This window comes from Desmodus rotundus, chromosome 2, assembly GCF_022682495.2.
Source record: "Desmodus rotundus isolate HL8 chromosome 2, HLdesRot8A.1, whole genome shotgun sequence".
Taxonomy (NCBI): domain Eukaryota; kingdom Metazoa; phylum Chordata; class Mammalia; order Chiroptera; family Phyllostomidae; genus Desmodus; species Desmodus rotundus.
This window is the reverse complement of record NC_071388.1, coordinates 201399065-201413390: the sequence shown is the minus strand read 5'-3', so window position 1 is coordinate 201413390 and position 14326 is coordinate 201399065. Positions and strand designations below refer to the sequence as shown.

Sequence of the window (14326 nt, the reverse complement as noted above, 5' to 3'; positions counted from 1 at the left end):
ATGTTAACAAAACAGAAACAGACTCATAGATACAGAGAACAGACTGATGGTTGCCAGAGGTGGGGGAGTTATGATAGGTGAAAAAGGGGAAGGGATTAAGAGGTAAAAATTCGTAGTTACCAATAGTCATGGGGATGTAAAGTACAGCATAGAGAATATAGTAGAAAATATTGTAATAACTCTGTATGGTGTCAGACGGGTACTGGACGTGTTGGGGGGATACTTTGTGAAATATTGCATTTGATTGTCTACTATTCTGTACACTTGAAACTAATACAAAATAATATTGAATGTCAACTGTAATTGGAAAATAAAGTTTAAAATAATAAAACAATAAAAATTGTAAAAAAGAAAAGATGTCACCAGAGCCAGAAGTCAGAGCGTTGCGTCCACCTAAGCACTGGTTTGCAGTTTTGAACTGACAGTAGAACAGCTCTCATTGGTCCCCCAATGACAAAAGCGTGGCCAACACAAAAACGTCAGCAGGAGGATTTGCAGCCGTCAGCCAGCCTGGAAAGATGATTTTTGATAAGCCCCGTCGTGTTTCTGCCTGTCTGAATACGGAGATGGCTCACTGGAATAACATGTTCTCTTTTGTGTTTGGGCACAAACAGCAACTCGGAGTCACTACTGATGTGTGAGGCTCCAGCAGCCCAGCAGGGCGGCGCCAGCAGCTCGGGAAGCAGCCTGGGGAGCTCCGTCACCGCCTGTAAGAAGGTAACCTTGCCCCACACCACCTTCTTCTCCCCAACTGAACTTGAACACTAGTTTAGTTTGACTTTTCAAGTACTTCTCCTAAAGCATAAATGACAACAGAGAGGCCCATAATTTGTTTGCAATAACCCCTAATGACATTAAAAATTTAATTCATGGAAATGATCAGAAAACTCAAGAAGTTCAGAAAGATGTGACTTGAAAATGATAAGCCTCCAGGGCCACAACACCTCAATTCCAACCTCTTATTAGTTCCTCTTCCCACACTCAGCCATTGGGAACAGCTTCTCTGATCTCCAGTCAGAAAAGCCTCCACAGGCTTTGAACGGCTCACCTCATAATATTAGACTCCTAAGTTTGTATCTAAGAAAAATCCATGGCTATTCTCCTTTTGATATTTCCATAAAAAGAAGGGTATGTTGAGTTTATGTATTAGAAGACATAAAGCTGCACCTCCTAGCCCTGTTCAGTGTGGCTCGATTGGTTGGCATGTCGTCCAAAGGGTGGCAGGTTTGATTCCCAGTCGGTTAGGTCATGTGCAAGAGGCAACCAGTTGTAGTTTCTCTCTCTCTCCCTCTTTCTATATATCTCTCTCTCCCTTCCTCATGCCCTCCCCTTCTCTCTGAAGTCAATGAGCATGTCCTCCAGTGAGGGTTAAAAAAATTGCACATCTTACACTATAGACTTTTGCAACAGTGGGTAGACCTGGAGAGAATTATGCTAAGTGAAATAAGCTAATCATAGGAAGACAAATACTACGTGATTTCACTTACATGTAGAATCTAATGAACAAACAGAGTAAGCAAAATAGAAAGTCTTTTAAATACAGAGAACACAGAGAACAGACTGACAGCTGTCAGAGGGGAAGGAAACTGGGGGGGTGGAAATAAAGGTGATTGGATTAAGAAAAAAATAAGGAAACTCATAGACACAGACAACAATATGGTGATTACCAGAGGGAAAGGGAGTGGGGGAGGTAGAAGAGGGCACAGGGCATAAATGGTGATGGAAGGAAACTTGATTTTGACTGAACACACAACTAAAATACAGATGATGCATTATAGAATTGTGCACTTGAAACCTATATAATTTTATTAAACAATGTCACCCCAATAAATTTAAAGATTTTTTTAAAAACCTAATAAATCCTGCTGTGAGACATTTGCAGAGAGTCATCATTGGAACAATGTGAAATCATCTAATTTAATGACTTCATTTTTCCAGCCAATCAACTTAAGGCCCAGAAACTTGAAGCCAAATGCCAATCCTCCACCCAATAATACCCTCACTAGTTTGATGCTGAATTCCGGAGGAAAACATGTTTCTTCTCATCTAAAAATACAGGAAACAACCCTGGATTATTTGTTATAACAAAAATCAAATTTAAAAAAATACTTGATTGAATTAAGACAAATTTTATTACTAAACATATTGTATACGTGTACGTGATGTACATTATATATGTATATAAACCTATTTATTGACTACTGTACACAGTTAAGCAGCCTGATTTATTCTCTGCTTGTGTGATTTTGTATAGTTTTCAAGTAACAAAGAAAGTAACAAATACTTGCATTAGAGAACAAATGTTGATTATTAAAAAGTAGCAACAGCTATAATTTTACAAAAGTATCTGCATACTTGCACTCATAACCAAATATGAAAATGAATCTGCTAATTAATTCAGGGACCTTATTTTCAAGTGTTATATGACTTATTATTCTTTCCCTTCTACAAATTCCAGTTTTTAATGCAGGAAACTGCCATACTGTAATTCAAAATGATTTTGAGTTGCTTATAAAATAACTGAAATTGCAGGTCTCCAAGCCCAAGGTATATTCTATTCAACTCTCGAACTCCTAATTATGAAGTCTTCACTGCATGCTACACATTCCACAAGGCTAAACAATATTCAATATATTCTACTTTTTAGATAACTCGATTCCCATTGGTTAGAATCACTGCGGTATTTAAGAGAAGGATTGAAGTCAGACTGCCTGACTTTGATAGCCAGTTCTATTATTATTAGCTCTGTGATGCCGGACGAATTATATTGCTTCATCGTGTCTCAGTTCGCTCATCTGCGAAAAGAAGGTAGGAAAGGATTCAATGAGCTCATCGATGTGAAAAGTTTAGAGCGATGCCTGCCCTATTGTAAGCATTCGAAATAGAGATCACTAATATTCCACAGAATAATTTTATCAACAAGTATACAGTGCCAGAAAATAATTTAATATAAGCATTGCCATGCTAAGAGTCAGTACTTTATGATCTGTTATTTCAGATTGAGTTATTTGCCTGGAAAAGAAGAAATCATATTCATTTCTTTAAAAATCAGGTCTGAGAGTTACTGGAAGAACTGTTTGGGGCTGGATGTCTACTTGAAAAGTTAAAATCAAAACTTAATCATCTATTTTAAAGGACTTCATCAGTACATATATATTTTACAAATAAGAATTTAAAGTTTTAAATATAATCCCACTCTTTAATCCCTCCTTGATCTCACAATTTAATCCCACAAATCACCCCATAATTATTTCTAGAACAACTATTTGCAGGTTAAACCATGCGAAATTTTCTTTTTTACAGCTCAGACTGATAAAATGTTTAGCAATTTCATATGGTTCAACCTAAGTACAGTCAAAATTCTGTAGGATCTTGGACAAAGATATAAGGATGGATCATAAATGGCCCCCACTATTGAAGAATTTACAGTGCAGTTGGGAAGATAATGCTGGTTGCTCCTGTGAAAATACAACAATAATTCAAAAATCAAAAGATAATTATGTAAGATAACTATAGAGCATTAAGTGAGTATAAACTAGGTAAACAACTAGTATTATAGGCATTAAAAGCTAAGAACAGAGGCAGACTCTGAACCTATAATAGGCAACAACCTTCAACAGGGAAGTGGACCTTAATTTGGACTTTGGAGTATGATTAAGATTTAAATGAATAAAAAGAATATCCAATTAAATTTAGAAAGGGCTACTACGAAGTCAACACCTTTGTGTACTGGTAGTATATTTTTTAAATTTCATAGTACATTTCTTTCACTTTAAATATTCTCTTAAGCTTACATAATAATTGCATTTAAAGACAGCTTAGTAGGCATACGTGCAATTCATCATATACCATGTGGGTTCTAGTAGTTTTTCTTCCCCTCAAAACCAAAGCTCAACAATGTTTTCTTCTTTGTATCTAGAACGTAGACACCCCAATAAAAAGACATCGACTATTGAATGACTTAATGCCCTTACTTTATTACTGCAAGCTGATTTAAATGATCATGGATCAATTCTTTTAAAAATCTTGTTAATCACAGATAACAGGACTGGAGAAGTGAGGATTTATGTGTTCATAAATGCACATATACTGTATGGTCTGTACAAAGAAGCAAAAAAGAACAAGGACAGCTATATTTTAGAAATAGCAAGGTTGTCCAGCTCAATCACCACTCTTCCCAGTTGATCACTTTCAGTAAGAGTAATATGAATAGTTGAAATCCATTGGTAATTCCCCAAACTCATTTCATGTAATAGCTTCATCTTCTTCCCCATCAAATCTTCTTATCAGTACTGACATTTTATTCAATTAACTGGTGGGAGAAATAAAACAGAGGTCCAGAAGATAATACATTAGTTGGATAATCAGCCTCTGAAAAAATTTCAAATTGACTTTTATTTCTCTCATGTGCTTCATAGTGAATCTCTAAGGCTTTCAGGAATCCTACTGAGATGTAATTGCTTCAGTTTCTCTTTGCTGCTGGAGAAATATGATCACTGGAATTCATAGCTGTAAGAAGCCATAGCATCAGGAAAGAGATGTTTGCGGACTTGTTTGAAGGAGGAACTCCTTAGTATATATTTTTGTCAGTGAGGGACTGCCCTTCCCCACAGCCAAAGTGACCGCGCCACCCTGTCACAATTACGTTGTCTTGCAGTTTTGTTAATAGACCCCTTTTCACTCTAAAAAGTGTTCTGGTATGCACAATAACTTATATAGTTATCCAAGTGCTAGCTTCAGAATTATCTTTCTCTCCCATCTCTCCCTGTCTAATATTAAGAAAGTTATCAGATAAATTCACACTGAGGTGTTAGTGATTTGCATAGCTTAGTATAGTTATAACAAGTAAAATCTGTTTTTACTGAACTACTAATACTGATGAGCGAGTACCGTTGCCCCTCCCTTAACTGACATTGATAATTGAACCTATGGAACCTAGACGTGGCTACAGAATCCCACCCATCATGAAGCTCCAAGCAGACATGGTCAATCCATCCGAGTGAGAATGTAAGCTAACCTCTCTGTCACTGTAACTTAGTGAGCACCAAATCTGGGGGAAGTTTTAATGTTTGCAATATGATTCTCCAAAGTAACACATTTAAAATGATGGGATTTCAAAATATTACAGGAAAACATCGGGAGAGAAAGAGCTGCTGGTGGAGAGTGGATACTGGAGCCTCCCGTGGTAGCCCTTGAATTGTCTCTCACACAGATGCTGCCCGATGTTCCTTCTCCTCATAGGACCAGTCCTCATAAGACAACACAGCCACCCTTGTTAAAGTGAATCATAGGGATTTTGCATTAAATGAGCTAAGTGATTATAAATGTTATCCTTGTATATATGTTAAACACTAAGTGAAAGGTCTTTGTAGCTCTTTAAAATGAATCAAAATCTGTTATCTCTAGAGTGGCAGTTGAATGTTGTGTAACAACCCTGAACTTGGAATTTAAAGACCTGGGTTAGATTTCAGATTTCTCTTGTTACCATGTGATATTAAGCCAGTGACGTAACTTCTCTGATTCAGAAGTCTTAGAGCTGGTGTGATGTTGAAGGGTCGTGTGTAAGCCATTGGCACACAAATTTGATGCTCAGAAATTTTAGTTGATTCCAAATAAATGATCTTCGCACAGGGCAAACTTTATTTAAATAGAATTTTAAAACCAATCTGAACCCAGCACACAGTGGCCCCTCACTGTTGAATGTCTGTTAGATTTTCCTCTACTTTGGAAGCATTTTGGTAAATGTCATATCCTCAGAGTAGCTGGGCGTTTTCGGTCCATGCTTTACTTCATGGTCTGAAGATTTGCTGTTTGTGATAGAGTAGAGCCAAGTCTCTGAGCAGGATTTGTGCAAAGAAAGAATTGCTAGAGAAGAATCAACATCCCAAATATCTCCTTTTTATGTCATGTTAAAGACATCCACCCTAATCCTGGACTTACCAAAGGCAGCAGACTGAAAACACTTCAGGTCCCCTGAAGCAGAGTTGGATCTTCATATGTCTTCTAAACAGTTCTTTGAAGTTTCAAGAGCGTTCTTTGCCACGATGGGCATAGATACATCTCAAGAATGACAGAATGGATGTCCCTCAATGCTTCCTCTTATTCTGCCAAATGCACTTCCCTCTAAGCGTGCATCTTTTGGATGACGTGTGACTAACTAACACGATTCAATTAATGTGTGCAGGCACAGGCATACAAATCGGGAGGCTCCTGCACAGTCTGATCCCTATCTCCACAGATATTTTTATTAGTCCGCATTGTATTGCTCTTGGCCAAAAGCCTCAAATTTCAGGAAGCACATGGTACAAAATAGTTATAATATTTGTATATGTAGAAGCCATTTCCTTAAAGGAAGGAAGAATTAAAAAAATAAAATTGAATGAATAAAATTAAAGACAAAGTCAGCACAATTGAGCATATTTACCTTCTTATAGAAGGAAGGCTCTTAGCTTTTCCTCTTGGAGTATAAAACACTCACAGCACTGTAAACACTCTTCTGATCAAGCAACCCGGCCACAGTCTTGAAGCCCAGCTTCTGATACCAGAGAATGCCCTATGCAAATTTTGTCAAGTGGCTGGGTGTCTGGTGCTATTGTCATTCTGCAGAAATAGTCAGAGGCATTGAAGAAACCGAGAGATTTTTAAGAAAAGAAAGAGAATTGTCTTAGTAAAAGTGGTAGCTGATGAATGCAAATGCAGTAGACCTAAAGATGATTCCTATAAGCAAAGGAAGACTGGAATCTGGGACGTCAGGAGAGGCACCAGTGGTGAGGATGGGAGAGTGGGGAAAGGGGAGGTGAGGCCTGTATGCAGACAAGGGAGGAGAGAGGAAAACCGGTGAGACGCACGTGGAAGTCAAGATTGGTAGGACTCTATGGCAGTGAGAGCCAAACAGAAGAACGAATGCTGACTGCTCAGGCAAGAAACCCGTGAGTGGTGGTGCCACTGAAGTCACTGGGGCGAGAGCCTGGGAGGGAAGCGACAGAAAGGTGTCCATGGTTCAGACTCAGCTCAGCTGCATCTAAAGAGCCGGTCACAAATGCCATATGATCTCACCTATGAGTGGAACCTAATCAACAGAACAAACAAGCAAGCAAAATCGAACCGGAGACATGGAAATAAAGAACAAACTGACAGTAACCAGAGGGGAGAGAGGAGAGGGATAATGGAGAAAGGAGGGGAAGGGTCAAGTCAAGGAACATGTATAAAGGACATGGACAAGGACACCAGGGTCAGGGGGGAGATTGAATATAGGAGGTGGGGGTGGGTGGGGCAAGGGGAGAGCAGTGGGGGGGGGGGGCAATAGGGACAACTATAACTGAACAACAATAAAAAATAAAAACGAAAAAAATAAAGAGCCAGCCACAAAATTCCCTCTGGAGGCAATTTCCCTGACTGTTTACCCCCCTTCAGTAAACCCTGAAACACTGACCTCTAGGAGCCGTGGCTGCAGGGAGGCCACGTGCAGATAACAAGGGCTCAGGAGGGGACTAATCTCCTCCACCTTCAGCAAAAATGGGTTGAAATGCTGCACGTTCTCCTGCCTTTAGAGGAGCCTGGTCCACGCTGAAACAGACAGGTGGGGCTGCATGTGTGAGTTCATTCTCTGGAAAATGTGAAATCGGTCGTCATACGTGAGAACCTTTGTTTAAAACTATCAATTATGGCTTGGTCAGCAGTCGGACCATGATTCAGTTTCTTATTCCAGAAGTCGGTGTGTTCAAGGGCTTGTATTCAGGACGCTGCTCCACCTCCCTTTGCAGCCAACAATTGCTATACAGTGTTTGAGATTCCAATATGCTGTCTTATTCTGTTCTCTATGGCTCAGCTCTTTCAGTGTCCTTTTTGCTGTGTATAAAGAACTTCTGGAAGGTTCTTGCCACATCTGTTCTTTTCTTCCCTTTCTTTTTAATCAAAAATTAGGACTCTGAGAGCCCAAAATAGCTTAGAACGTTCTGTGGAATTGAGGGTGGCATTGTACTGCTGGAACAGGGCAAGTAATATTTTTTTCTGAATTTTTTTCATTACCCCAGACCTTTATATTATGTACGGAATATCTTTAGCCAGAAATGGAAGGGGTCTAACATTCTTTTAAATATCAACTTTGGCATTCAAAATTCTCCTTTCTATCTTCGGGTATTTAAAGAAAGACTTGGCATCCTTGCTTCCTAACAGCAGCCTGGAGGCATTCTCTCTTTCCTCTCAGACCCCCTCTAAGAAACCCTCTCAGCTCTGTATTCTGGAGTAAACACTGTGGCCCCCAGTCCTAACAGCACTCTGAGTCCCACCAAACAGGCCCTTGGGATTAAAGTGCCCAGTTTTCCTGGGAAGAAAGGATACGGCCCAGTTACATCTGAATGGCCCTCTCCCGGGGCCCTCTAGCTCACGAATCCCTGAGGAAGAGTCCCTCACTTGTGAGCCCACATTTACTAGGTTCATCTCTGCGTTTTGAGAATGACACTCCTGAAAGACCTCTGCAAGGACTCATGCTCTCCAGGATAGACAACATCCGAGAAGCTAAGGTGTGTCCCTTAGCAAATGATGTGTCCATTTCCATGCAAACTAAATGGTAGTTGTTTCCAGTAGCTTATTCCAGAGAAGGGAAAAGAGGCCGAGGTATGAGAACTACCCCATTCTTACAGACATCCACTAACACTCAAGTGATACACGGCCATTCAATCCGCCGTCCCTCTGTCCAGTGGCAAATTCTGCACCACGTACACTTTGCATCCCTACACAAAATTATCCCAAATCAATGGCAGCCCTGGATGCCCATCATATATTTTCCTATATGCATAATTTTTCTTATATTTTGCTTATCGTAGCATTAAAAATCCCATTCTCCTCATGTATCAACATTTCAGGATTATGCTAATTCTAAATAGCAATTAAATAGCAATTAATCAACTGTTTTACTTAGATGTCTAATTCGATTCTGTTTAAATGCTTGCTGACCACTCATAAATTATACTATATTTGCATTCCCTGGGTATATCTGTTTTTGTACATCTTGCCTTTTGTGCTTGCGACTCAAACTCAGTTACCATTTTTATGTGGAAAAAGCTCTGATCCACTTCCAAAGCATTCTTCCGCCAGCTGGCACCTGTGTGATAGGGCAGAAATAAACAAGTGCGGTTTGAAACTTCTAAGTTGTCCTGGGTGCTCTTACACCATTCTTGTGAATGCGTGGAAATAAAAGGTTGTTTTCAGGATTACAAATAATTGTGTTGCACAGGAAAAGCAGGCAGCTGTCTGAAACTGTCAGTAAAGCTGCCTGGCTTATTTCTTGCCCCATCAGGATGCACTCCGGCCCAGGCAAACGTTCAGCTTCTCTAAGTTACATCCATGGGAATATTAATTTCAAAGAAGAGAGGTGAGCTCATTGGTGAACTGGTGGGGTGTAGCAGAGGGTGTGGGCAGGGAAATAATTGGAGATAAAGCCTGGAGAACACCTAAACCGGGCATAGCACAATATCCTAAACAGTGGAGCTTACTAAATAGTCATGAAATGGTTACGAGGAAGGAGGTGAATTAGGATCTGTCTTAAATGCTGGGCCATAGTTTGGCAATCATTCCATAAAATCGTGGGCTTGCCGACAGCAAGCATTGTCTTTCTTCCTTGTTTCCCAGGGCTGAGCCTAGTGTCTAACAGGACTAGAAGTAAAACACTCGTGTTTACTGGGTCAATTAGTCAATTGAGGTTAAACTATTGGGAGAAAATTATATAACATCAGTAACCATATTCACAATAATAACTACTACCTGTTAACACCTCAAATAATTTGATCCTTTGTGCATTTATTATTTCTCAGGCCTGCTAAAAATCCCTCATTGTGAGAGGTAACACCACCCTCATTTTGTCAATGGGGAAACTGAGTCTCAAAGAGGTTAACTTGCCTGAGGCTGCATTGTTTATTAAGGAAAAATATTGGAACTTGAAACGACATTTATCTTCAGAATTTAAGGACCTGGCCCTCATCCTGGTTTCAGTGAGCCAGGTGGATCTGGGAGGTAAGGGCGAGAGAGAGAGAAGAGAGTTGTTTACCACATGAATTATTTGGTCCCTGTGGGTGTCCAGCCTTTCCTAGCCGCTCTTTCCAAGTATCCCTCCCATCCCTTTTATTCTGTCACTGTACCGTGTTGAATTTCCTCATATTACCAACCACAGTCTGTAATCAAATGTGGGTTTCAATGTTCCTTTATTTACTGTCGGCTCCCCTGCAGATTGTAAGCTTTATAAACACGGTGATCAGTTCTACACTGTGTGACCCAGAGACTGGTCTGCAGTATGCACTCAAATATTAAGTGAATTAAAGAAAACACTAAACTGTGGAGGGCAGAATATAACACTAGAAATACATACAGATAGCATGAGAGTAACTAGGAGAATTGTTCTGCAGTCCTCTGAAAACAGGGAAGCCAGGGAGTCGGGTTGCTCTCAGGGACTGGAATGGGGAAATAAAGAGGAGTGTTTTGAGTTTAGACACAGAGAGTCTGAGGTGACAGCAAGAGATCCCAGAGTCACAACTAACAGTGAGGAAAAGTGAAAAGCCGAGCTCTAGAGACAGCTCAAAGCGGAAGCCAGTGAGTCATGCTTCCAGGTGGAAGAGTTAGTGAGCTCCCCAAGGGAAATGACTGAGGGGCGTGGAAAAAGTAAGACGGCGTCAGGGGAGGAAAAGCTAGTTAGAGAGAGGGGAGTGTCCTCCCACCCTCTCCAACACCCCAGACAACTGAGATGTGTCTTTCAACACCCTGGGCTGGTCAAGTGCGTGATCTGCTGTTACCCCTCCTGCAGGTGGAACTGACCACTCCGTCCTGGGTGATACCTGACCTGGGCTGCCATTCGTGAAAGCGCCGGCTTTATTCACCACAGTCCCAGGAGCTCTTGTTCTCCCTGCTAGAAACTCATTTCTAAAAGGACAACAGTGGGTTTTGTTCATTTTCATATTCTCGGTGTCGAACATCAAAGAGCTGAACAAACCTTTATTGACAGAATATCAGCTTGAGGAGATTAGAGGAGCAAGTGGAGAAACACAGGAAGAAAGCATCACAAATAATAAATAAGGGGAATCTGTCAACTGTTGTGCCAGGATCAGGAAAAGGTTAAGATGGAAAAGGTATTGTCTAAATTTTACTGCATTCTCATAATAATCACTACCATGTATCAATCACCTACACCGTTAGGAAATTAGCCCTTTACAAATATTTTTGTTACCTGAGCCTTGAAGCAACTTTGGGAGTGACTTTAATTGTCCTCCTGTAATAGATACAGAAACTAAGTCTCACTGAAGTTGAAGGACTTGGCCAAGGTCACTCAGGAAGTGATAAGATGGGATAGAATCTCAGTTCTGTCTCCAAACCTCCATGATTAACCATAAGTTACTGTCTCCTCCGATCTAAATTACTTAAAAAAAAAAATTAGGCATTGCTCAGCAATGTTTAGGGCTGCATCCGGGTTACTAAGTCTATTTCACCCACCCTTTTCCATATCAATACTAAATCCTTGCAGCGCGGTTCTCTCAATAAAAAAAGGAAAGTCTAAAATAGAGCAGAAGAACTTTTTTTCTTTATCATTTAGGATACTCATGAAATTTTAAGAGAAAACGTACCATTATTATTTCAAACTTGTGAATGTATAGCACGTTCATTGCTAGCTCTTCAATAAGTGAACAAACCTGCAACTAAAAATAGCAGGTAAATAAATGAGCCATTAGGAGCCCAGTGAGTTTTATGCTTTTCTCCCTCAGAAAATGACTCTGTCGGTGGGGAAGATTATATTCATAAAGCTTCAAAATCATTAAATGCTCAAGCACATATTCTTCCTGCAAGTATTCTTCATTTTCTAAGGGTTTGTCTAAACCATTAAACAAAAGCTTTCCACAGGTTACCATTGCTTTACATATGATGCTATGTGGTTTACTGAAGCTGCGTTTTTATTCTCTTGGCTTATGTGGCTCTTCGTGTACTTGGGAACAGGGAGGATGAGGGAGTAAACGGAGGAGAGAGGGGCGAATTACTGGATGTTCGGTGTAGAAGGGACCTTCAGGGGACTTGATTTCATTGTTCACAGAGGGCAAACTGAGTCTGAGAGCTAGCGGGCCACTTTACATGGAGACGGTAGGATGGAGACTAGAACTTAGCCCTCCCAACCACCTAGACCAGGGCCCTGAGGAGGAGACGGGTAAATGCATAGACTGGGATTTGGTAAAAGCCAAGAATGAGAAATTACATGATTTTACCAACTTGCAGTGGAGCGCTGCCTAACGGAGGCGTTGAGGCCAGAGCGCCTGGCTTAAATCCTAGTTATCCACTAACTAGACAAATTATTGACCCTCTAAGCCTGGGCACAGGGGATAATCATTTCTGTGTCAGCCAGTGTGTACTGAGCCCTTGCTGAGCACTGCGCCAAGCACTGGTTTTAAGCACATTGGATATATTAGCCTTTAAATTCTACCTCATAAATTCAGAGGTTAAATTCAGATTATCTGAATTAACCCAAAGATTTCTCAATAAATATAGTATGACTTGGTCAATAATTAAAGAATAGAAGCTTTAAATAATTAATCTCTAAATATTTATAAAGTATATGGGAAACACTTATTTTGTTTTAAATTTTAATGTAATATGCAATGTTTTTCAAATTATGAAGCTTCAAATTTCAATTTTAAGGTTACATAGTGAATGAATACTCTCTCTCATGAAACAAAGTAGCTCTCTTCAAAACATCTCTTAAAGAGCATTCAAAGATTTAGGTTCCATTTCCAATTCCACGTCCTTACTCTGCCACTCAGTACCCAGAATTGGAACCCCAAGTGTGAAGTCTTTCTAGTGGTTTCCTCAGAGTAATAAGGTTTGTAGGCTGTTGACTTTTTCCTCACTGCTAGTGTAGGGTGGGGCAGGACTTTGTATAGTTTAGTTACTATTTATTTTAAAGATAGGAACAAAAAAAGCACCCTTAAAGGGGAAGACTCAACAGATTATTCTTTCTGGGCTCATTTCCCAGGAGGAATCCAACAGGTAGCCGTCAGTTCTCTTGGTCACATCATGGGACAGTCTCTTTCACAGCTTCGGGAACCCGGCAGTGTCGAGTGTCAGGCCGACGCTTTTTGGTGCCTTCATCTTTGCCTCTCCATGTTTCAAAATATATATGCACCAAACCAGCCCACCCCTTTTCTGAAGGATCCAAGTGCATTGCGTTTAACTCTGTCTTCCTCCTAAGGATGATGTAGGGCAGGAATAATTCATTTGCTCTGATAAGTGACAGTTGCTTTCTTCTGTTGACATATTTGCTGCAACCAAGGTACTATAGTGCCTTGAATGTATTTGAATGTAGAAGAACTCCAGGGTCTGGCTGGTATCTCAGTGGATTAGAGCAACATCCCCACACACCATGGTTGAAGATTCACTCCCCGGTCAGGGCACACAGAAGAAGCAACCAATGAATGCATACATCAGTGGAACAACAAATTGATGTTTCTCCTTCTCTCTCTCTCCCTCTCCTGCTTCCTCTCTCTCAGGTCAATAAATATATTTTTTAAGAATTCCAGGGCTTAATTTTGAGGAGTGAGCTAAGAAGTGATTCCAGTCAGAGGACTATTAAAGCATTGCAAAGTACTATTATGAAGAGTTATGTTCATTTATGCACCCATTTAAAATCACTAATGTTCTCACGATGCTGTGCGTGAAGGCTTTGTTTTATTGATGGGCATTAAATTCTAAAGCTCATAAAAAAGGCTAAGAGTGGAAGCAAAATGACATCGGTTTGGTTTAATGTAACTCAAGCAGGTGTAAAGGCATGCCTTCCTTTGGGAAATTAAAATACTGATCATACTTGCCTGATGGATTAATACAACTATAATTTACATCCCAGAAAGTTTCTTCTTAAGGAAAAATATTACCACAGCATTTCAGTAATGAAAACTTTCAAATGGAAGTGCATAAGAACATGGAATTATATTTACAAATATTAACTGCACATAACTTTTCAGAAATATATCCCAAATTAGACCCATTTTGTATGGGTTGTGGAAGGCAACATTGTTAAAGGTCTTCACTCACAGGCCGTGGTGTCTTCAAAACCAAACCCGAAGTTGAGCTCTGAACAAGTTGGGCAGAAACCCTGATATCTCTGAGCCTCAAGGTCATGTTCAAAATGGCAATGTCTGTGAAGAGTCTAACCTTTACAGTAACCCCTACCATACAGCATTGCAATGAGGAATAAATAAATATATGAACATCTCAGCTCATTTTCCAGCACATTCTAAGCATTCAAAAAGTAGCTGTAACTATTAATACTACAAGATGCAGAACTAAAGTTATACCTTAC

The 14326-nt window shown here is 40.1% G+C and overlaps 1 protein-coding gene across 3 annotated transcripts in view; it reads left to right on the top strand.

The window, feature by feature from the left end:
- Positions 1 to 14326, top strand: part of SPHKAP (SPHK1 interactor, AKAP domain containing) — a 114440-nt gene that overhangs the window by 27189 nt on the left and 72925 nt on the right. For all 3 annotated transcript variants that reach the window (XM_045198537.2, XM_045198536.2, XM_071220733.1), the window contains exon 3: positions 615 to 717. In XM_045198537.2, coding sequence (XP_045054472.2) covers positions 615 to 717 — 103 coding nt within the window. The remainder of the gene's footprint in view (positions 1 to 614; positions 718 to 14326) is intronic.